This window comes from Choloepus didactylus, chromosome 4 (assembly GCF_015220235.1).
Source record: "Choloepus didactylus isolate mChoDid1 chromosome 4, mChoDid1.pri, whole genome shotgun sequence".
Classification (NCBI taxonomy): Eukaryota; Metazoa; Chordata; class Mammalia; order Pilosa; family Megalonychidae; genus Choloepus; species Choloepus didactylus.
Window position 1 is genome coordinate 106,449,000 of NC_051310.1, and position 24,901 is coordinate 106,473,900.

At 36.4% G+C, this 24,901-nt stretch overlaps 1 protein-coding gene across 1 annotated transcript in view; it reads left to right on the forward strand.

The window, feature by feature from the left end:
* The window catches only part of MYO9A (myosin IXA), a 434,300-nt gene that overhangs the window by 241,853 nt on the left and 167,546 nt on the right, over window positions 1-24,901 (forward strand). Inside the window, 1 exon segment of the mRNA XM_037833522.1 lies at window positions 10,666-10,741. Coding sequence (XP_037689450.1) covers window positions 10,666-10,741 — 76 coding nt within the window.

Consider the following 24,901-nt stretch of genomic DNA (forward strand, 5'->3'; position numbering starts at 1 on the left):
TGTAGGGTGTGAGGTAGGGGTCCTCTTTCATTCTTTTGGATATGGATATCCAACTCTCCCAGCCCCATTTGTTGAATAGACCATTATGACTCAGTTCAGTGACTTTGGGGGCCGTATCAAAGATCAGTCGGCCATAGATCCTAGGGTCTATCTCTGAATTCTCAATTCGATTCCATTGATCTATATGTCTATCTTTGTGCCAGTACCATGCTGTTTTGACAACTGTGGCTTTATAATAAGCTTCAAAGTCAGGGAGTGTAAGTCCTCCCACTTCGTTTTCCTTTTTTAGAGTGTCTTTAGCAATTTGAGGCATCTTCCCTTTCCAAATAAATTTGATAACTAGCTTTCCAAGTCTGCAAAGTAGGTTGTTGGAATTTTGATTGGGATTGCACTGAATCTGTAGATGAGTTTGGGTAGAATTGACATCTTAATGACATTTAGCCTTCCTATCCATGAACATGGAATATTTTTCCATCTTTTAAGGTCCCCTTCTATTTCTTTTAGTAGAGTTATGTAGTTTTCTTTGTATAGGTCTTTTACATCTTTGGTTAAGTTTATTCCTAGGTACTTGATTTTTTTAGTTGCTATTGAAAATGGTATCTTTTTCTTGAGTGTCTCTTCAGTTTGTTCATTTCTAGCATATAGAAACATTACTGACTTATGTGCATTAATCTTGTATCCTGCTACTTTGCTAAATTTGTTTATTAGCTCTAGTAGCTGTATCGTCGATTTCTCAGGGTTTTCTAGATATAAGATCATATCATCTGCAAACAATGACAGTTTTACTTCTTCTTTTCCAATTTGAATGCCTTTTATTTCTTTGTCTTGCCGGATTGCCCTGGCTAGCACTTCCAGCACAATGTTGAATAACAGTGGTGACAGCGGGCATCCTTGTCTTGTTCCTGATCTTAGAGGGAAGGCTTTCAGTCTCTCCCCATTGAGTACTATGCTGTCTGTGGGTTTTTCATATATGCTCTTTATCATATTGAGGAAGTTTCCTTCAATTCCTACCTTTTGAAGTGTTTTTATCAAAAACGGATGTTGGATTTTGTCAAATGCTTTTTTAGCATCTATTGAGATGTTCATTTGATTTTTCCCTTTCGAATTGTTAATGTATTGTAATACATTGATTGATTTTCTTATGTTGAACCATCCTTGCATGCCTGGAATGAACCCCACTTGGTCATGGTGTATGATTTTTTTAATGTGTCTTTGGATTCGATTTGCAGGTATTTTGTTGAGGATTTTTGCATCTATATTCATTAGGGAGATTGGCCGGTAGTTTTCCTTTTTTGTAGCATCTTTGCCTGGTTTTGGTATTAGATTGATGTTAGCCTTATAAAATGAGTTAGGTAGTGTTCCATTTTCTTCAATGTTTTGAAAGAGTTTGAGTAAGACTGGTGTCAGTTCTTTCTGGAAAGTTTGGTAGAATTCCCCTGTGAAGCCATCTGGCCCTGGGCATTTATTTGTGGGAACATTTTTGATGACTGATTGGATCTCTTTGCTTGTGATGGGTTGATTGAGGTCTTCTGTATCTTCTCTGGTCAGTCTAGGTTGTTCATATGTTTCCAGGAAATTGTCCGTTTCCTCTGCATTATCCAGTTTGTTGCCATACAGTTGTTCATAGTATCCTCTTATAATTTTTTTAATTTCTTCAGGATCTGCAGTTATGTCACCTTTTTCATTCATTATTTTGTTTATATGGGTCTTCTCTCTTTTTGATTTTGTCAGTCTAGCTAGGGGCTTGTCAATCTTGTTGATCTTCTCAAAGAACCAACTTTTGGTGATATTTATCCTCTCTATTGTTTTTTTGTTCTCTGTGTCATTTATTTCTGCTTTAATCCTTGTTATTTCTTTTCTTGTACTTGGTTTAGGATTGGTTTGCTGTTCATTTTCTAGCTTCTTCAGTTGATCCATTAGTTCTTTGATTCTGGCTCTTTCTTCCTTTTTAATATATGCGTTTAGTGCTATAAATTTCCCCCTTAGCACTGCTTTTGCTGCATCCCGTAGGTTTTGGTATGTTGTGTTCTCATTTTCATTCGTCTCTATATATTTAGCAATTTCTCTTGCTATTTCTTAAAAGGGGCAATTCAACAAGAAGAAATAAGAATCGTAAATGTCTATGCACCCAATCAAGGTGCCACAAAATACATGAGAGAAACACTGGCAAAACTAAAGGAAGCAATTGATGTTTCCACAATAATTGTGGGAGACTTCAACATATCACTCTCTCCTATAGATAGATCAACCAGACAGAAGACCAATAAGGAAATTGAAAACCTAAACAATCTGATATATGAATTAGATTTAACAAACATATACAGGACATTACATCCCAAATCACCAGGATACACATACTTTTCTAGTGCGCACGGAACTTTCTCCAGAATAGATCATATGCTGGGACATAAAACAAGCCTCAATAAATTTAAAAAGATTGAAATTATTCAAAGCACATTCTCTGACCACAATGGAATACAATTAGAAGTCAATAACCATCAGAGACTCAGAAAATTCACAAATACCTGGAGGTTAAACAACACACTCCTAAACAATCAGTGGGTTAAAGAAGAAATATCATGAAGGAAATTAAAAGTGCTTCTCCAGTGAACACATGAATGATAAAAAATGAAACAGCCTTGTTGCTGATATGGAAAAAGTTTTAGTGGTCTGGATAGAAGATAAAACAGATGCAACATTCCATTATCCCAAAGCCTAATCTACGCAAGGCCATAACTCTCTTAAATTCTGTGAAGGCTGATAGAGCTGAGTAAGCTGCAGAAGAAAAGTTGGAAGCTAGCAGAGGTTATTTCATGACATTTAAGAATGAAGCTGTTTCCCTAACCGAAAAGTGCAAGGTGAAGCAGGAAGTGCTGTTGTAGAAGCAGCAGCAAGTTATTCAGAAGATCTAACTAAGATAATTGATGTAGATGGCTACGCTAAACAACACATTTTCAATGTAGATGAAACAGTCTTTTATTAGGAGATGCCGTGTAAGACTTTCATAGGTAGAGAGAAGTCAATGCTTGGCATCAAAGCTTCAAAGGTTAGGTTGTCTCTGTTGTTAGGGGCTAATGCAGCTGGTGACTTAAGTTGAAGCCAGTGCTTGCTTACCATTTGGAAAATCCTGGGGCCCTGAAGAATTATTCTGAGTCTACTCTGCCTGTGCTCTACAAATGGAATAAGAAGAGCTGGATGACAACACATCTATTTACAACATGGTTTACTGAACATTTTAGTTTATTCAACATTTAGTGTTGAAACCTGCTCAGAAAAATAGATTCCTTTCAAAGTATTACTGCTCATTGATAATGCACTGGGTCACCCAAGAGCTCTGATGGAGATGTACAATGATGGAAATGTACAATGATGGAGATGGAGATATACGTTGTTAATGTTTTCAGACCTGCTAATGCAACATCCATTCTGTATCCATGGATCAAGGAGTCATTTTTTACTTCCAAGTCTTATTATTTAGTATATTTTTTAAGGCTATTGCTGCCATAGATAGTGATTTCTCTGATGACTCTGGGCAAAGTCAATTGAAAAACTTCTGGAAAAGATTCACCATTTTAGATGCCATGAAGAACTTTCTTGATTCATGAGAGGAGGTCAAAATATCAACGTAACAGGAGTTTAGAAGAAGTTGATTCCAAACCTCATGGATGACTTTGAGGGGTTCAAGACTTAGGTAGAGGAAGTAACTGCAGATATGGTGGAAATAGCAAAAGAACTAGAATTAGTCATAGTGCCTGAAGATACAACTAAATGGCTGCCATCTCATGATAAAATCTGAACGGAGGAGGAGTTGCTTCTGATGTTTAAGCAAAGAAATAGTTTCTTTCGATGGAGTCTACTCCTGATGAAGATGCTGTGAATATTGTTGAAATGAAAACCAAAGCTTTAGAATATTACATAAACTTAGTTGATCAAGCAGTGGCAGGGTTTGAGAAGCTTGATTCCATCTTTGAAAGAAATTGTTTTGTGGGTAAAATTCTATCAAACAGCATTGCATGCTACAGAAAAATCTTTAGTGAAAGGAAGAGTCAGTCATTTGTGGCAAACTTCATTGTTGTCTTAGTTTAAAAAATTGCCACAGCCACTTCAGTTTTTAGCAACCACTACTGTGGTCAGTCAGCAGCCGTCAACATTGAGGCAAGACCAGGCAAAAGATTATGACTTGCCGAAGACGCAGAGGATAGTTTCATTTTTTAGCAATAAAGTATTTTTAAATTAAGGTATGTATGTTGTTTTTGTAGACAGAATGTCATTGCACATTTAATAGACTAACAGGATAGTGTAACCATAACTTTTATATGCACTGGGAAACCAAAAATGCATGTGACTCACTTCATTGTGATACTCTGTTTATTTCAGTGGTCTGGAACTGAACCCACAATATCTTCAAGGTATGCCTTTATACCATACTCTATCATTCTTTTGTTGATGGTTATAAGGGTTGTATGTTGTTTTAGTTGTTAGGACAACCCTGACATAAATATTCTTGTGGCTGTCATTTTCTTTGGTAAATACCTGTGAATGGAGTACTGTGTCATAAAGTAGATACATTTTTAAAAATTGCATTTTTATTGAGATATATTCACATAACATACAATCATTCAAGGTGTATAATCAGTTGAACATTTTCATTACTCCAAAAAAAAAAAAAATAAAACTTAGAATAAAAAAGAACATCCAAAATGGATGTTTTGGAGTAGATACATTTTTAACACCATTAGGAGCTTCTAAACGTTAGGCACTTTAAAAAGATTTTCTTTTTTTTCTTTACCTATTTTATTTGCCATGATAAACTCACCTAACGTCTTATTTTCATTTTCTCATATGTAATATCCCTTTTTTCCTCTGGTTGCTTTCAAGATTTTCTTTTTAATTTTGGTGTTCAACAATTTTATTGTGATATCCCTATTTGTATTTTATATTTATTTTATTTGGATTTGCTGCACCTTTTGGATCTGTGCTTCAGTGTTTTCCATGAAATTTAGTAAATTTTTGCTTGGTATTCTTCAACAATCTTTTTCTTTTCTAGTTTCTCCTTTCTTTCTGAGACTCTAATTACATATACCTTAGAATATTTGGTATTTGCTGAATATCAAGGATAATATTTCATATTGTCCTTGTTCTTTCCATGCTTTGGATTGGATAATTTTTATTATCTGATTTCAAGCTCACAATGCTTTGTTTTTATACCATTTCCAATCTCCTCTTAAACCCATGGAGTTAATTTTTCATGCTAGAAAGTTTTATTTTTCCATTTCAGGATATCTATTTGGTTTCTTTATACAACTTCCGTTTCTCTACTGTGATTTGCTCTCTGTTAACTTATTAAGATCACCTTTTCCTGTAAATCCTTGAATATAATTATGATAGTTGTTTTAAGGTCTTTTTTGCTAATCCCAGCAAATAAGGCAGTTTTGGGATCTGGAGCTGTTGGAATAAGATCAGTGAGGGGCACAAAAATTAACTCAAAGTGGATCAAAGAGCTCAATATAAAAGACAGTACCATAAAACTCCTAGAAGATAATGTAGAGAAACATCTTCAAGATCTTGTATTAGGTGGCCACTTCCTAGGCCTTACACCCAAAGCACAAGCAACAAAAGAAAAAATAGATAAATGGAACTCCTCAAGCTTAGAAGTTTCTGTATCTCAAAGGAATTTGTCAAAAAGGTAAAGAGGCAGCCAACTCAGTGGGAAAAAATTTTTGGAAACCATGTATCTCACAAAAGACTGATATCTTGCATATATAAAGAAATCCTACAACTCAATGACAGTAGTACAGACAGCCCAATTATAAAATGGGCAAAAGATATGAAAAGACAGTTCTCTGAAGAGGAAATACAAATGGCCAAGAAACACATGAAAAAATGTCCAGCTTCACTAGCTATTAGAAAGATGCAAATTAAGACCACAATCAGCTACCATCTCACACCAATTAGAATGGCTGCCATTAAACAAACAGGAAACTACAAATGCTAGAGAGGATGTGGAGAAATTGGGACTCTTATTCATTGTTGGTGGGACTGTATAATGGTTCAGCCACTCTGGAAGTCAGTCCGGCAGTTCCTTAGAAAACTAGAGAGAGAGTTATCCTTCGATCCAGGAATTGCACTTCTCGGTATATACCCGGAAGATCTGAAAGCAGTGACACGAACAGATACCTGCACACCCGTGTTCACAGCAGCATTATTCACAATTGCCAAGAGATGGAAACAACCCAAATGTCCTTCAACAGATAAGTGGATAAATAAAATATGGTAGATACACACAATGGAATACTACGCAGCAGTAAAAGGAACAATGTCGTGAAACGTATGACAACATGGATGAACCTTGAAAACATAATGCTGAGCGAAATAAGCCAGGCACAAAAAGAGAAATATTATATGCTACTACTAATGTGAACATTGAAAAATGTAAAATAAATGGTTTATAATGTAGAATGTAGGGGAACTAGCGATCAAGAGCAATTAATGGAGGGGGAATAATAATCCAATAAGAAAAGATAAGCTATCTGAGTAAATTTAATGTTCTGGGAATGCTCAGAAATGATTATGGTTTGTTAATTTTTGATGGGTATGGTAGGAACAAGTTCACAGAAATGTTGCTGTATTAGGTTATTTTCTTGGGGTAGAGTAGGAACATGTTGGAAGTAAAGTAGTTATTTTAAGTTAGTTGTCTTTTTCTTACTCCATTGTTATGTTATGGTTTGTTTGAAATGTTTTTTTGCTTTATGTTTTTTTATTATTATTTTGAATAGTTAATTAAAAAAAAAAAACAATGAAAAAAATATGCAGAGCCTCCTCGAGGAGCTGGTGGAGAATTCAGGGGTGTTCGGCTTCCCCACTTTGATGGTTGCCTATGTGCTTACAGACATAGGGGACTGGTGGTTTGATGGGCTGAGCCCTCTACCACGGGACTTGCCCTTGGGAAGACTGTTGCTGCAAATGAGAGGCTAGGCCTGCCTATAATTGTGCCTAAGAGCCTCCTCCCAAATGCCTCTTTGTTGCTCAGATGTGGCCCTCTCTCTCTAGCTAAGCCAATTTGACAGGTGAAATCACTGCCCTCCCCATTATGTGGGATCTGACACCCAGGGGAGTGAATCTCCCTGGCAACGTGGAATATGACTCCTGAGGAGAATCTAGACCTGGCATCATGGGATGGAGAACATCTTCTTGACCAAAAGGAGGATGTGAAAGGAAATGAAATAAGTTTCAGTGGTGAGAGATTCCAGAAGGAGCCGAGAGGTCACTCGGGTGGGCACTCTTATGCACAACAGACAACCCTTTTTAGGTTCTAATGAATTGGAATAGCTAGCAGTAAATACCTGAAACTATCGAATTACAACCCAGAACCCACGAATCTTGAAGATGATTGTATAAAAGTTGAGCTTATGAAAGGTGACAATTGTGTTTGGGAAAGCCATATGGATCACAGTCCCCTTTGTCCAGTGTATGAATGAATGAATAGAAAAATGGGGGCAAAAAAAAAAAAAAAGAAAAAAGGTACCCAGTGTTCTTTTTTACTTTAATTGTTCTTTTTCACTTTAATTTTTTTAATTCATTTTTATTGAGATATATTCACATACTGTGCAGTCATACAAAACAAAGTGTACATTCAGTTGTTTACAGTACCGTTATATAGTTGTGCATTCATCACCAAAATTAATTTTTGACATTTTCATTACCACACACACAAAAATAATAAGAATAAAAATTAAAGTGAAAAAGAACACTGGGTGCCTTTTTCTTTGCTTTTTTTTTTTCCTTCCCCTGTTTTTCTACTCATCCATCCATAAACTAGACAAAAGTCCTTATTGCTTTCCCAATCACATTGTGACCCCTCATAAGCTACATTTTTATACAATTGTCTTCAAGATTCATGGGTTCTGGGTTTCAGTTTGATAGTTTCAGGTTCACTTTAATTTTTATTCTTATTATTTTTGTGTGTGTGGTAATGAAAATGTTCAAAAATTAATTTTGGTGATAAACGCACAACTATATAATGGTACTGTGAACAATTGAATGTACGCTTTGTGTGACTGCATGGTATGTGAATATATCTCAATAAAAATGAATTTTAAAAAAAAGATCAATGAGGGGTTGCACAGGGCTGAGTGATCCATCACAAGTGTTTAGTATATTATTTTTATGCCTTTTTATGTTTGAAATATTTAATAATTCATTTGAAGTTTATTACAGGGAAGGAAATACACTAGTGTAGGCAAGAGAATAAAATTCATTGTGAGCACTTCATTGCATAGAAGAATTTAAGACAATAAAGCAAAACACAAATTCAAGAGTATAAAAAACAGAATGATATGTAAAAGAGATTATTGAGCTAATAAAACAAGCAGAGGCATACAACATCTGTAGGAGGTCAAGAAATAGAGGAAACATAGCTGCAAATTGAATTGCTGATGCCAAAAGGACTGAGATGATTATATTTTAATATGCAGAAGAAAAGAATGCATATGGAGGGTAGAAAATGTTAGTCAATCTTAGGGATAATTGCTGTCCCTGAAGTAGGAACTGAAGAAATAGATTTTTAAAATGTGTTCCAATATGTAAGAAAGTAAAGTTGTTCAAAGTAAAGTACTAACTGAATTTGTTGACTAGAGGGCATATTATATTCCCTGTGCCAGTTTGTTTACAGATAAAAGTTTTTTAGTTCTCTTGGTATGTATTACCCACAAGGGTCACATGGTAACTGCGTTTAACTTTTTGATGAACTGCCAGACTGTCCAAAGTTGCTACACCCTTTTACATTCAGTAGTGTATGAAGGGTCTTATATCTCCCCATCCTTCTTGTTATGGTTTTTTGTTTTGTTTTGTTTTTATTTATTATCATGCTAGTGAATATGAAGTGGTACCTCATTGCCATTTTGATTTGCATTTCTCTGATGACTAATTGTCAAGCATCTTTTCATGCACTTGTCGGCTGTTTTTATGTCTTCTTTAGAGAAACATCTATTCAAATCGTTTTTTTATTTGGGTTATTTGTCTTTTTTATTCTTGAGTTGTAAGACTTTTTAAAATATATATTTTGAGTACAGGTCTCTTATATATATGATTTGTTAATATTTTCTACCATACTGTATGTTCTTTTTCACTTTCTTGATACAGTTTCCTTTGAAGTGCAAATGTTTTAAATTTTGATGAAGTTAAATTTATCTTCTTTTCCTTTGGTTGCATCTGCTTTTTGTGTTAAATGTAAGAAAACATTGACTAATCCAGTGTCACAGATGTACACCTGTGTAAGAATTTTAGCATTTACGTTTAGGTCTTTGATACCTTTTAAATAGAATTTTGTATGTGGTGGGAGTTAAGGGTCTAATGTCATTCTTTTGTGTGTGGATATCCATTTGTCTGAGGACAATTTGCAGAAAAGATTATTTTTATTTATTGAATGATCTTTGCATCCTTGTTCTAAATCAGTTGGCCATGGATGAATTATTTCTGGACACTCCATCTCCTTTCTATTCCATTAATCTATCCATGTATCTTTATGCTAGAAATATATTGTTTTGATTTCTATATCCTTGCAGTAAGTTTTGATATCAGAAAGTGTGAGTACTCCAACTTGTGTTCTTCCTTTTCAGGATTGTTTTGGCTATTTTGGACCCCTTGAGTTCCCATAAGAATTTTAGCATCCGTTTATTCATGTCTATGAACAAATGCATCTGGGATTTTGGTAGTAATTGTATTGATCTGTAGATCAGTTTGGGGAGTATTGCCATCTTAATAATATCAAGTTTTCCAGTCTATAAGCATGAGATGTAATTTCATTTATTTAGGTCTTCTTTGTTTTAATGTTTTACAGTTTCAGTTTACATCTCATACTTGTTAAATTTATTCCTAAATATTAAATTATTTTTATTCTATTATGAATGTAATTGTTTTCTTGTTGTTATTTTCTCATTCTTCCTTGCTAGTGTATAGAAATACAATAGATTTTTATATGTTGATCTTCTATCCTGTATTCTTTCTAAAGTTGTGTATTAGTTCTAATAGCTTTTTGTTGGTTCCCTTGGATTTTCTGCTTACAAAATCGTGACATGAGTTAAAGATAATTTTACGTCTTCCTTTTCCAGTGTGTCTTACATATATTGAAGGACTTTTTGTGTATGTTATGAAAATTGACAGCATAGGGCTTAAATATTTATCATTTGATTTCAATAAAATTAGAACTTTAAAAATATTGGTAATCCTTAAGAGAAGCAGTTTGTCTTCTTTGATTATTATCAGTGTCTTTATCTGTAAGGCTAATTGATCCCTAAATTCTGCAGTCCATTTCAGCATTATTAAAAGTTTTACAAAGGATTTAGATAAAAATTTTTTATGTGGAAATCATAAAAGAACTTCTTTGCTTCCGAGACCTTGAGCCTAATTACCCTTGTATTTCCTGATGTTGTGCTTAAATCAGCGAAGAAATTAAAGAACTTAAGTTCCCTACTTGTGTTCCTCTTTAGGTTAAGCAGGATTTCTAAGTTATAGGCACATGCTTGGTATACATTATTATTTAGACAGCTGACAATTTCATCAAATATTTACTATTGCAGTACATTAATTTCTTTGGCCTTTGAAAAATTATTTCACGTTTAGTTTTTCTTTGCACTGATTTGAAAATTTCTGCTATTTATAAACTAGGTATAACCCGGAAAAATCCCAGAACACCTCTTTCTGATCTCCAAGGCATGAATACACTAAATGAAAAATACCAGCAGTAAGTATGTTTGATTTATGTTTTCAAGGAAGTATAGATATATTAACTAGAATTCTTATTCATATTTTTGTGCCTTTAAAAATGTGAAGACAGGTTGGTTTGGTTCTTGCTTTGTTTTATTTCTTAAAATCTTTATATATGGTGTAATAGCAGTTTAATAAGTTTAGAGTTAACATGCTGTTTAAGCCTGAGATTGTTCAAGATTGCATCTGATAATATTGCTTTTCAATTAAAAACAGATCCTCCAGAATAATTTCAAATGACCTCATATGTTCTAATGTCTGAAGAGCTTCTTGCATTTTAATGACTTTATAAAATTTTGAGGGTTATTTTGCTTTTTTCAGTGACAAAATTTTGTTGGTACATAATAATTGAGTAGTTTGATTTACATCAAACCATCTGATGCCTTTTTTTGGTGAGTGTGGTTGCTAAGGCCTACCTTTGTGCATCTTCAATGACAAATTTTTGAATGGAATTTGAAAGGAACAAGTATTAATAGTTTTTTATTTTATAGGTAAAGTTTGTCCTTTATGTATACTATTTTATAAAGATTTTACCTTATATGGGCAAAAGAATATTTTTTATTTCTAGGGTCTGCTTTCTACATTGTTAACTTCCTCAAGAGAATTAAGCTTTTCAGTGCCTTATATTGTAATTAATAAGGATGGTCTGTCATTAAAATTAAGTCAACTTCGTTGATCATTTCTTCCTGTTTGAGTTAATATGGCTTGCCTACTATATCTTGTCATTTGTCTAACTTAGTAACTTTTTTTGTAACTCTTCATTGATTACTAAAAGAATTCTAGGTTGAGTAGGTTTACATGCAAGAGCTATCACAGCCCAGGCATCCAGCATGAACTAGCTTTATTCACCCTGAATGTCAGCAAATTGAACTACTTTTTATCTTTACACTATAAACCCTTTGTTTTCTTTACATTGAGACTTAGCCAATACTGTGATTGAATCACAGTATTTACATGTTAAATTTCACCCAAGAACACATTAGATCACAAATCTGGTGACCCGTATAATTTTAGTTCTTTCCACTGGCAGTATTTGCTCACTGCTTATTAGAGATCCCTAACTTAAGGTACCCATTTTATTGACTTGGATAAAAAAGAAAATGTGATTAGCTCCATTTCACAAAGTAGTTTAATGGCTACAAGTCTCTAAATTTCTGGTTTGTGTTTCCTTGTACTTTCAATTTTGAATACCAGAAGTGGTCTGTATTAGAGGGCTTCAGTTGTTTTTATTTGCTAAATTGTTTTCAAAACTATGTCAAATAGCACAGACTTAGAAAATGATACTTGTCTGGTACTTTAAAATAAACTGAAGAAGTTGCTTTTGGTATAGGTTATTGGCTTATGGCCTTTTTGGACCTTCCCTATGGAATTATCATAAGTGGCTCTAAAGAGTCATTTAAGCATAGTAAAGCTCAGATAGTTTATTTTGCTTCATCATTTTATTCTAATAGCCTGTTCTTAAAGGGTAAGAATTATTTTCACTTCCTATGTATGTGCTATGAGACATAGTTTTGTAAATCAGCTGCATTTTTTAAGAATGTAGATAATCATTTTTATGAAATTCGGCACACCACCTTTGGTGTTAATCTATTAACACTGACTTTCTCACCTTTTTACGAGTGATGGTGTAACAAGCACTTTGTAAGGAACGTGGTTTTTAAATGGTCAGTGCCTTCTTAATAACTTGTGAAATAAGAGCTATTTTTCTTTATAAAAAATAATAATCCCCCATCAGTTGGTATGATTAATGATGTAAGTGAAGAATTCTGTAAAAGTAATGATACTTATCTTAAAAATAAAATTTTTGAGTGAATTGAAGAGTGGGATATCTAATTTGTGGTGGTCTAGGAATAAGAATTCATGTAGTCCATAGGAAATGCAAATAGAAAAACTGTTTTTAGCTGGTATACTTATTCCTGAAGTGAGAAATAAAAATTTCGTTAAAATTGAGAGGGAAGTTGATTTTGGGTAAAAGATTATACACAGGAATCATGTTTTGGTATCAAAATATGATTTTAGAAAAAGTAAAGAGCCTGTTTATACCTTTCATGAAGCGGTGATGTTAAATGCATTATAAGCCGCTGTTGAACTGATCCTTAATATGACTTAACTAAAGAGGCAGCATCAGAAGCTGCAGGTGCATGTATTCCTAAATGGATGAAGCTCATGTAAGTTAATATAGGTGGAGAGGAAGATGTGAAGAATAAAGTAAACCAACCTGTATTGGAAGAAAATGCCTTTGCAAACTTGTTATCCGGGAGGAGTCAGAAGTGTGTATCATCAGAATTTATTCTGCACCTGTACATAATGAGTTTTATACATTGTAGAAATATGTGGAGGGGGACCCAAGATGGTGGATTAGGAGAGACAGAGCAAAATTCTCCTCTGTGAAAAACACTAGATAAAAGACAAGGTGCTCCAGAATAGCATTTCTAGGGTTCCCCCAGCTGGGCAGGGACTCCTACATCCATAGTGACTGTGTACTTGGAGAAACCGAGGGACTGTTTGGAGATGTGTGAGTGTTCAGTCCAGAGAGCCACTGGGGAAATGGCAGCCGGAGTCGTGGTCAAGCGCAGTGGGAAGAAACTGAGAGACTGTGTTCCAAGGCGGGTTGGTGTCCGACCCAGAAAGCCACTGGGGAGCTGGCAGCTGGAGCCACAGTCCAGTGCAGTGGGGAGTGCCTTTCACACCATGGGTACCTGCCTCAGTATATGATGTGGGTGATAGCCCATTGCACGCCTGAAGCTAAGAGCTCCCATGTCAGGAATGAGCCAGTGCAGCAGGTGGATGATCGTGGAAGTGGGTATTCCACACCCCATGCAGCCATCTTGCAGCTGGCTGAGCAACACCCCTTCTCAGTGCCGCTGCCAAGAGCTTCCTTGAGGGAATTCAGGATTTGGCTGGCTTGTGATGGTGTACACTCCTTCTTCAGGGAAGCCATGGTGTGCACAGCCTAGTGGCAGGGTTGCCACACAGAAGTGCCAGGAGCCCTACACCAATCCCAGGTACCTGTGGGCCCATGGAAGAGAGGGACTGTGGGGTATCTGAGCTGAAGGGTTAGATGCATTCTGCAGCCCCAGGGTATTCCAGCTGCAGCCCCGGAAACAGCCAGGAGTACTGTGTCTTAGAGCCATCTTCCTGCCAAACTGCACAGGGCATGCCCCCCACCCACAGGGCTGTCAGTCCCTACTGCACATAGAAAATTGGTGCACTGATTGAACTTTAACATGATTTGGGCCCCCACTCACTGCATAGACAAAGTTGGAGAGAACTGGCTTGAGGGTAAGAGGTGGTTCGGGGGCGCTATCTGCTAGTAGGTCAGGGAAAGTGCACTAGGCCAAGCTGTAGCTCTGTCAAATTATAGATAATTGTTTAAATAAGCCTACATATCCTAAAAGAACCCTAAGAAGATAAGCAAATGCCAACAGGCCAAAAACAGCAGAAAATTATAAAGCATATGAAGAAAGCAGACGATATGGATAACCCAAATGCCCAAATTAAAAGACCAAAGGAGACACAGAACTTGGAGCAATTATGAAAGAAGTAATCATAAACACCAGTATTACAGTTCAGGATATAAAGAACATCAAGAAAACCCTAGAAGAACATAAAGAAGAATTTACAAGAGTAAATTTAAAAATGTGGATCTTATGGAAATAAAAGAAACTCTTTATCAAATTAAAAAGATTCTTCAGACACATAACACCAGATCTGAAGAAGTTGAGGAATGAATATGCGAACTTGAACATGGGGAAATGGAAGTGAAGGCACAAAAGGCAGAATGGAGAGAAAAATGAAAAAGTTGAAATGGATCTCAGGAAAATGATGGACAACATGAAGCACTCAAATATAAGAATCATTGGTGTTCCAGAAGGAGAAGAGAAGGGAACATGGCCAGAGGGAATATTTGAGGAAATAATGGCCAAAAATTTCCCAAACCTTACAAAAGACATAAATATGCAAATATAAGAAGTCCAGCATACTCCAAACAGAATAAATATGAATAGACCCACTCCAAGACACATAGTAATCATACTGTCAGATGCCAAAGACAGAATTCTGAAAGCAGCAAGAGAAGACCAGTGTGGTTCATTCCAGGCATGCAAGGATGGTTCAATATAAGAAAATCATTGTAATACCACACATCAACAAATCAAAAGGAAAACATCAAATGATCATCTCAGATGCTGAAAAAGCATTCGATAAAATCCATCATCCTTTTCTGATAAAAACATTTCAAATGGTAGGAATTGAAGGAAACTTCCTCAATATGATAAAGAGCATATATGAAAAACCCACAGACAGCATAGTACTCGATGGCGAGAGACGACGGAAAGACTTCCTCTAAGATAAGGAATGAGACAAGGATGCCCACTGCCACCACTGTTATTCAACATTGTGCTAGAAGTGCTAGTCAGAGCAAGCCGGCAAGACAAAGAAATAAAAAGCATCCAGATTGGAAAGGAAGAAGTAAAACTGTCATTATTCGCAGATCATATGATCTTTTATTTGGAAAACCCTGAGAAATCAAATACACAGCTACCTGAGCTAATAAATTTAGCAAAGTAGTGGGATACAAGATTAATGCACGTAAGTCAATAATGTTCCTGTACACTTAAAATGACCTAGCTGAAGACACATTCAAGAAAAAGATTCCATTCTCTATAGCAAGTACCTGGGAATAAAGTTAACCAAGGATGTAAAAGACCCATACATCGAAAATTACATAACTTTACTAAAAGAAATAGAAGGGGACCTAAAAGATGGAAAATATTCTGTGTTCATGGATAGGAAGACTAAATGTCATTAAGATGTCAATTCTACCAAAACTCATCTACAGATTCAATGCAATTCCAATAAAGATTCCAACAACCTACTTTGCAGACTTGGAAAAGCTAGTCATGAAATTTATTTGGAAGGTTAAGGGGCCTCGAATTGCTAAAAAACATTCTGAAAAATGAAAAATGAAGTGGGAGGACTTACACTCCCAGACTTTGAAGCTTACTATAAAACCACAGTAGTCAAAACAGCATGGTATTGGCACAGAGATAGAGATATTGATCAATGGAATCAAATTGAGAATTCAGAAATAGACCCCCCAGATCTACGGTCGGCTGATCTTTGATAAGGCCTCCAAACCCACTGAACTGGGACATAACAATCTCTTCAGCAAATGGGGCTGGAAGAACTGGATAGCCATATCCAAAAGAATGAAAGAGGACCCCTGCCTCACACCCTACACAAAAATTAACTCAAAGTGAATAAAAAAATCTCAATGTAAGAGACAGTACCATAAAACTCCTAGAAGATAATGTAGGGAAACATCTTCAAGACCTTGTAATAGGAGGTTGCTTCTTAGACCTTAACACCCAAAGCACAAGCAATGAAAGAAAAAATAGATAAATGGGAACTCCTCAGAATTAAAGCCTTCTGTACCTCAAAGGGATTTGTCAAAAAGGTGAAGAGGCAGCCAACTCAATGGGAAAAATTATTTGGAAACCATGTATCTGATAAAAGACATATCTTGCATATATAAAGAAATCCTACAACTCAACCACAACAGTACAAACAACCCAATTAAAAAATGTGCAAAACCACTAACAAGGAAAGGGCATAGGGTGATGTCAGGTGACCTCTACCTTCTCTGAGCCTCAGCTCTGGAATCTCAGGGGTGGGGGTTTGCTGAACTTGGTGTCCTTTCATAAAGGTTCCTTTCTATTTCCAAGCTTCTGGTTGTAGAGCCTGGAGACCAATGCTCGTCGTCCTTTGGCTTCAGCTCCCACTGTGATGGGTGTCACCATTCCAGCTCTCCAGGTGGCCACATCCATCCTGGAATCAAAATCTGCTGAGCACATATTTTAGGGTGCCACATTTTTATTCAAAATTTCTTAGCTATATATCAGTGTTTAAAGAGAAGAAAGTAACCTTTCATTTTTTTTTTTTTTGGAAACTCAATGGGAAACAATACATACTACTGATTTTTTTTTTTTTCCAAGAAGCAAACTAAATGCATGTCTGCAGAGTGGGAGTTGTATATTTTTCATAATGTGGGAGAAGTATTTGTGCTGCTTTCCTGGAATGGGCTGCCAGACCAGCTGCTGTCCCAGGCCCTGGCAGCTGCGCTTTATTTTCTGTAGAATGTGATTGAGGCAGGAACCGGAGCTAACCCTGTCCCCTACCCCAGGCTCTGCAGGGTGTTGGAGGCCCCTTAGCCTCTTGTGCCTGTTTCTACCTTCTTTCAAACCACTTTGATTTGGGGAGAGAAAAAGAAATGGAACTTTTTGACGATGTGGTGGAAAAATTGAACTATTTTAGTAGAAGGAGTAAAAAGATTGTGATAATGTATACTTTGTACTAGATAAATAAAGGTCTCTTTGGAAGCCTCCAAAAAAAAATAAATAAATAAAATGGGCAAAAGATGTGAAAAGAGATTTCTCTGAAGAAGAAATACAAATGGCTAAAAAACACATGAAAAACTGTTCATCTTCACTAGCTATTAGAGAGATGCAAATCAAGACCACAGTGAAGTGTCATCTCACACCAGTAAGAATGGCTTCCCTTAAACACACAGGAAACTACAGTTGCTGGAGAGGATGTGGAGAAATTGGAACTCTTATTCATTGCTGGTGGGACTGTATAATGGTAAAGCCACTCTGGAGGACAGTTTGGCAGTTTTGTAGAAAACTAGATATTGAGTTACCCTTTGATCCAGCAGTTTCACTTCTTGATATATACCCAGATCTGAAAGCAGTGACACAAACAGCTATTTGCACACTGATGTTCATAGCAGCATTACTCATAATTGCCAAGAGATGGAAACAACCCAAATGTCCTTCAACAGATGAGTGGATAAACAAAATATGGTTGTATACGCACGATGGAATACTACGCGGCAGTAAGAAGGAGTGAGGTCATGAAACAAATGACGATGAATAATGAACCTTGAAGACATAATATCGAATGAAATAAGCCAGATACAAAAAGAGAGATATTGTATGTTACCATTAATGTGAACTCTGTGAAAAATATAAAATAAATATTTTATATTGTAGAATGTGGGCTACCTAGAGAGAGACAGTAACTTAGTGAAGGGGGAGCGATAATCTAATAAGAACAGGTAAGTTGCAGAGGGTAATCTTAGTTTTATGGGAATGCTCAGGAATGATTATGGTTTGTAAATTTTCTTGGGGTGTGGTAGAAACATGTTGGAAGCAATATGGTTATTTTAGTTTTTTTTTTATTTCTTTGTTTTGTTATAGTTTGTTAATTTTCTTGGGGTAGGGAGGAACATATTGAAAGCAATGTAGTTAGTTTAGGTTGTTTTTCTTATTCCTTTGTTTTGTTATGGTTTGTTAATTTTCATGGGGTATGGTAGGATCATGTTGGAAGCAATGTATTTATTTTAAATTATTTGTTTTTCTTATTCCTTTGTTTTGTTCCGTTTGAAATTTTTTTTTTTGATAGTTAAAGTTAAAAAGAAATATGTGGTAGGTTTTATAATTAATTTTTTTGTTTGTTTTTTGTGTTTTGTTTTTTTCAGAGAGAGAGAGAAACAGAATGCTTTTCATAAAAAATCCTGCTCACTGTCTGTTTTTCAGAAACCAAAGAGTAAAAGTTTCTTTGGGAGTTGATGTGTCATTTTCAGCTTTATGATATTGGTGCAACATGGCTTTAATGTGCACACACACACACACACACGCGCACACACACCCCCTCCCTGTAAAAAGGAAATAAAGGTTACATTCCTTAAAATATGAGTAGTTCGCTTTTTTTTGCCAATAAACCACAGCCACATCTTCCAGAAATAAGGGACTGTGCTGAATAGGATGACAAATACACTAAGGTATAAAACAAGAACACAGGACTGTTCTCTGTTGCATCATTAGCATGATATTGTACTATCATGCTAATCCCTGAATATCAAGGAACAAGAATATGTCTCATTAAAACTCTTGGTTTATGGCAGTAGTTTTTAGGGCTTACATATAGATATGCACACGTTTGAGGACTAAGAAAGATCTGTCCTTCAAGAGTCCACTGTACAACATGTTACGAGTCTTGATTTCAGTTGTTAATACAAACAAAAATTCTCTATTTAAAGCATTATTTCTGTTTAAATTCATTTTGTCCTGTTGAGCTGGGGAACTGAGACATATTATAAATACAACAATGAGAACAGAAGTAAATTTTTTTCCCTGAGAACAGACATTAATTTTTTTTCCCTAGTAGAAATGGATAGTACTCAAAAATTTATTCCTGGAATTATTTTACAAATAACCCTATTTAATTTGGTTTATGAAGATGTGTGGATTTCAGGTTGTCTTTTAGAACCAATATGATTTGATCTCACATAAAACAGTTCTTAGTGATTTCTCCTGTGTTACAGTTAGATAAGTCTTATGTCAGTACTTCTTGTCGTAGTATATATTTTGGTTACCATATTTTCTGAGAAAAATATAGAACTTAGGTATTAATATACAATGTTATTATTCAGTAAAATAAGTAAGGCATATGTGATTAGCGGCTCATATAGTAATAGCAGATTACAAACATTATGAAATACTATTTGTTTTTGTATATATTTGAAACATTAAATATTATGTTGCCATTTAAAAGTCTCTTCCATATGTTTTTCACTTTCAAATATAGAGCATCTCTTATTTAGCAAGCTCGTATTTATTTATTTATTTTTTTTTTTAATCATCATTTTATTGAGATAGATTCACATACCACGCAGTCATACAAAACAAATTGTACTTTCGATTGTTTACAGTACCATTACATAGTTGTACATTCATCACCTAAATCAATCCCTGACACCTTCATTAGCACACACACAAAAATAACAAGAATAATAATTAGAGTGAAAAAGAGCAATTGAAGTAAAAAAGAACACTGGGTACCTTTGTCTGTTTGTTTCCTTCCCCTACTTTTCTACACATCCATCCATAAACTAGACAAAGTGGTGTTTGGTCCTTATGGCTTTCCCAATCCCACTGTCACCCCTCATAAGCTACATTTTTATACAACTGTCTTCGAGATTCATGGGTTCTGGGTTGTAGTTTGATAGTTTCAGGTATCCACCACCAGCTACCCCAATTCTTTAGAACCTAAAAAGGGTTGTCTAAAGTGTGCATAAGAGTGCCCACCAGAGTGACCTCTCGGCTCCTTTTGGAATCTCTCTGCCACTGAAGCTTATTTCATTTCCTTTCACATCCCCCTTTTGGTCAAGAAGATGTTCTCCGTCCCACGGTGCCAGGTCTACATTCCTCCCTGGGAGTCATATTCCACGTTGCCAGGGAGATTCACTTCCCTGGGTGTCTGATCCCACGTAGGGGGGAGGGCAGTGATTTCACCTTTCAAGTTGGCTTAGCCAGAGAGAGAGGGCCACATCTGAGCAACAAAGAGGCATTCAGGAGGAGACTCTTAGGCACAAATATAGGGAGGCCTAGCCTCTCCTTTGCAGCAACCGTCTTCCCAAGGGTAAAACTTATGGTAGAGGGCTCAACCCATCAAACCACCAGACCCCTATGTCTGTGGTCATGTTAGCAAGCTCGTATTTAGCACCTATAATGTGCCAGGTCATGTGGTCAAAATTGGAGATTCAATACTTTTGTTAGATAGTTGTGATAAGTAATATGATAGAAGAATTATAGTATAAAATTGAAACCTATAGGATTCTATGTTTTGAGAATTGGGTGTTGGTCCAGGTATGTCAGGAAGACTTTTTAGATAAACGATCTTTTAAACTGTTACCTGAAGGAAAAGTAGTGAGCACTGTGACAAGGAGGAGTATGTGTTTCAGGCAGAAGAACAACCTGTATGAAAGTCCAGAGGGAAAAAGAGAGCTTGGCACATAGGAAGATTTAAGAAGTGTGAGGAATTAATGTGAAGAATTAATGAGTGTGACTAGAGAAGGGATTAGAGCTGACTCCGAGAAAGGAAAGTATTCGTATGTTAGATCATGTAGGGCTTTGTTAGCCATGTTGAAGAATTTTGTCTTTATTCTAAGAGTAATGAGAGGTTATTTAATGCTTTTATGCAGGGGATTGATTTATATTTCATAATACAGATGCATCTTGAATAGATAGTACAAATTTCTCCTGGCATTTTTTTTTTTTATCTATACCAACCTGGAAGGTCTATTCTCTAGGCCTACTGCACAGCTGCCACATTAGTATCTTCTTTTACTTTTATACTGGGGATTCCATTTACCACTTACCTGTTTTGCATCAACTTTGTCCTCTATAATTTCTTCCTCTTTTGGTTATATTTCTTTTGTGGAGCACTTTGTGCAATAGCTCCTTCAGGAAGTGCATATGAGAAGAAAATTATTTAAGACCTTGCATATTTTTTGATGTGCTTATTCTCTTCTCACACTTTTGATAATTTGGCTATGTGTAAACTTTTGGTTAGAAATAATTTCCTTCAGAATTTTGAACACATTGCTGTGTTGAATTTTAGTTCCAGGAATACTGATGTTTTCGACAACTTTATTGAGATATAATCTAATGGCACAAAATTCATCCATTTGAAGTATACACTTCAGTGGATTTTGATGTATTTATAGAGTTGTGGAAATATTCTGTTATCTAATTTTAGAACATTTTAAATCATAACCAAACAAATTTCCTACACATTAGGATCTCCCTACACCATTCTTTACCAGCCCTAGTCAACTGTGAATGTAATTTCTGTCTTGATAGATTTGCTTATACTGGATGTTTCATATAAGTGGAGTCATATCATTTGTGGTCTTTTGTGACTGACTGCTTTTATTTGGCATAATGTTTTCAGGGTTCATCCATGTTGTAGCATGTATCAGTATTCCATTCCTTTTTTATGTTGAATAATATTCCGTTGTATGGACATTTTGTTTATCCATTCACCATTTGATAGATGTTTGTGTTGTTTCTACTTTTTGACTATTATGAATAATTTTGCTGTGGTCATTCATGTACAAGTTTTTGTGTGGGCATATGTTTTCAATTCTCTTGGTTGAATTCACCTATGAGTGAAATTGTTGGGCCATATAATAAGTCTCTGTTTAACAATTTTTTTTAAAAAAATGGATGATTCCATTTATATCAAGTTCAAGAACAAGCAAAATAATACACAGTGATAGAGCGTAGAATTGGGAAGAGGTGCTGGATGTGTTCTATAACAATCTCAGTGATGTATACATATATAAAAATGCATCAAGATGTATACTTAATATTTGCACACAAGCATATTTTATACTTGAATTAAAAAAATTCCTTTAAAAATTGAACAGATGTGCACATGTATTATTTTTTAATACAAATTAAATTTGAGTAACAAATTATCCAAAAGCCTAGTAGCTTAAAACAACAAACACTTATTATGTCAGAGATTCTGCAGGTCAAGAATTTTGAGAGCAGCTTACCTGGCTGGTTCTGACTCAGTGTCTTCTCACGAGGTTGCAGTTGAGGGGTTAGCCAGGGCTGTCGTCTCTCAAGGCTCAGCTGAGGCTGGAGAATGGCTTACCCATGACATTGGCAGGAGGCCTCAGTTCCTTACCATGGGGTGGTTTCCAGAGGACTGCTTGGGTGTCCTGATGACACAGCAGCTGGCTTAACCTAGAGCAGTGGGTCCAAGAGAGAGCAAGATGGAAGCTGGCATGTCTTCCATGACCTAGTCTTGAAAGTAATATACCATCGCTTCTGCCATATTCTATTCATTAGAAGTGAGTAACCATGCCCAGCCCACACTGAAAGGGAGAGGAATTAGACTTCAATTCTTGGAGGAGGAAGTATCAAAGATTTGGGGGGCCTGTGTTAAAACCACCAACCACAGACCTGAATAATGCAGCATTTTCAGCTGTTTGGAGGTTTGGTAGTTGAGGGGTGTTCTAGTTTGCTAATGCTGCCGGAATGCAAAACACCAGAGATGGATTGGCTTTCATAAGGAGGTTTATTTGGTTACACAGTTACAGTCTTAAGGCCATAAAGTGTCCAAGGTAACACATCAGCAATCGGGTACCTTCACTAGAGAATGGCCAGTGGTGTCCAGAAAACCTCTGTTAGCTGGGAAGGCACATGGCTGGCATCTGCTCCAGAGCTCTGGTTTCAAAATGGCTTTCTCCCAGGATGTTCCTCTCTAGGCTGCAGTTCCTCAAAAATGTCACTCTTGGTTGCACTTGGGGTATTTGTCCTCTCTCAGCTTCTTCGGAGCAAGAGTCTGCTTCCAACGGCCCTCTTCAAAATGTGTCTCATCTGCAGCTCCTGTGCTTTCTTCCAAGTGTCCCTCTTGGCTGTAGCTCCTCTTCAAAACATCACTCACAGCTGCACTGAGTTCCCTCTGCCTGTCAGCTCATTTATATGGCTCCACTGATCAAGGCCCACCCTGAATGGGTAGGGCCACGCCTCCATGGAAATATCTCATCAGAGTTATCACCTACAGTTGGGTGGGGCATATTTCCATGCAAACAACCTAATCCAAACATTCCAATTTAATCCTCACTAATATGTCTGCCCCACAAGATTGCATCAAAGAATATGACTTTTTCTGGGGGACCTAATACATTCAAACCAGCACAAGGGGCAGGGCCTAGGAAATCCTCTGTGGTAGGCAGGATAATGCCCCTAGAAGGTATTCATGTCCTAATCCCTGGAACCTGGGAATATGTTACATAGCAGAGGGGAACTAAAGTTGCAAATAGAAGTAAGGTTGCTAATCAGCTGATCTTAAAATAGAGTATCCTGGATTATCCAGGTGGGCCCAGTGTAATTGCAGGGGTCCTTAAAAGTAGAAGCAGGAGGCAAGAGGAGAAGCAGTGTCAGATTGATGGGATGTTAGAAAGACTCAATCACCCATTGCAGGCTTTGAAGATGGAAAGGGAGCCACAAGCTTAGGAATGCAGAAGCCTCTGGAAGCTAGAAAAGGCAAGGAAACAGGTTATCCCCCTAGAGCTTCTAGAAAGGAACACAGTCACCTTGATTTTAGTCCAGTAAAACCCATTTTAGACTTCTGACCTCCAAAAGTGTAACATCATAAGTTTGTGTTGTCTTAATACATTAAATTTGTGGGTAATGTTACATCAGTATTAGGAAACTAATACAGGGCTCAACCCACTCTTCTATTTCCTGACCCATTTCTCATTTTCATCACATGATCATTGTATGATCATTGTACTTAAAAAGTTTATATGGTTTATATTTTTAATACACGTTTGTCATCTCTCCTTTAAAACTGTAAACTCCTCAAAGGAGTTTTGCTTCATTGTTCGCTTGTTTTTTTTTAATATGGTTTATTGAGGTATATTCACATACCCTACAATCATCCACTGTGTGCAGTAAATTATTCACAGTACCATCATATATTGTATATTCATCACCAGAATCAATTTTTGAACATTTTCCTTATTCCGAAAGAAATAAAAATAAAGGTAAAAAAGAACACCTAAAACATTCCACACACACCCCATCATACCCTATTTTTCATTTAGTTTTTGTCCCCATTTTTTTGCTCTTTGTACTGGTTTGTATATATTATGTCCCCCAGAAAAAGCCATGTTCTTGGATGCAGTCTCGTGGGGGCAGACATATTAGTGGAGATTAAGTTTGGATTAAGTCGTTTCCATGGAAATGCATCCCACCCAACTGTGGGTGATAACTCTGATTGGATAGTTTCCATGGAGGTGTGGTCCCACCCATTCAGCATGGGCCTTCGTTAGTTTACTGGAGCACTGTATAAGCTCAGACAGAAGGAGCAAGCTTGTTACTGCCAAGAGGAACACTTTGAAGAATGCACAGGAACTGAGAAGAGGAGCTGCAGATGAGAGACAGTTAGAAGATGGCTGTTGAATGCAGACTTTTGCTCCGGAGAAACTAAGAGAGGAAAAATGCCCCAAGAGCAGCCAAGAGTGACATTTTTGAGAAATTGCAGTCTAGAGAGGAATGTCCTGGGAGAAAGCCATTTTGAAACCAGAGCTTTGGAGCAGATGCCAGCCACGTGCCTTCCCAGCTAACAGATTTTTCTGGACACCAATGACCATCCTCCAGTGAAGGTACTCAATTGTTGATGACTTATCTTCGACATTTTATGGCCTATAGACTGTAATAGTGTAACCAAATAAATACCCTTTTATAAAAACCAATCTGTTTCTGGTGTTTTG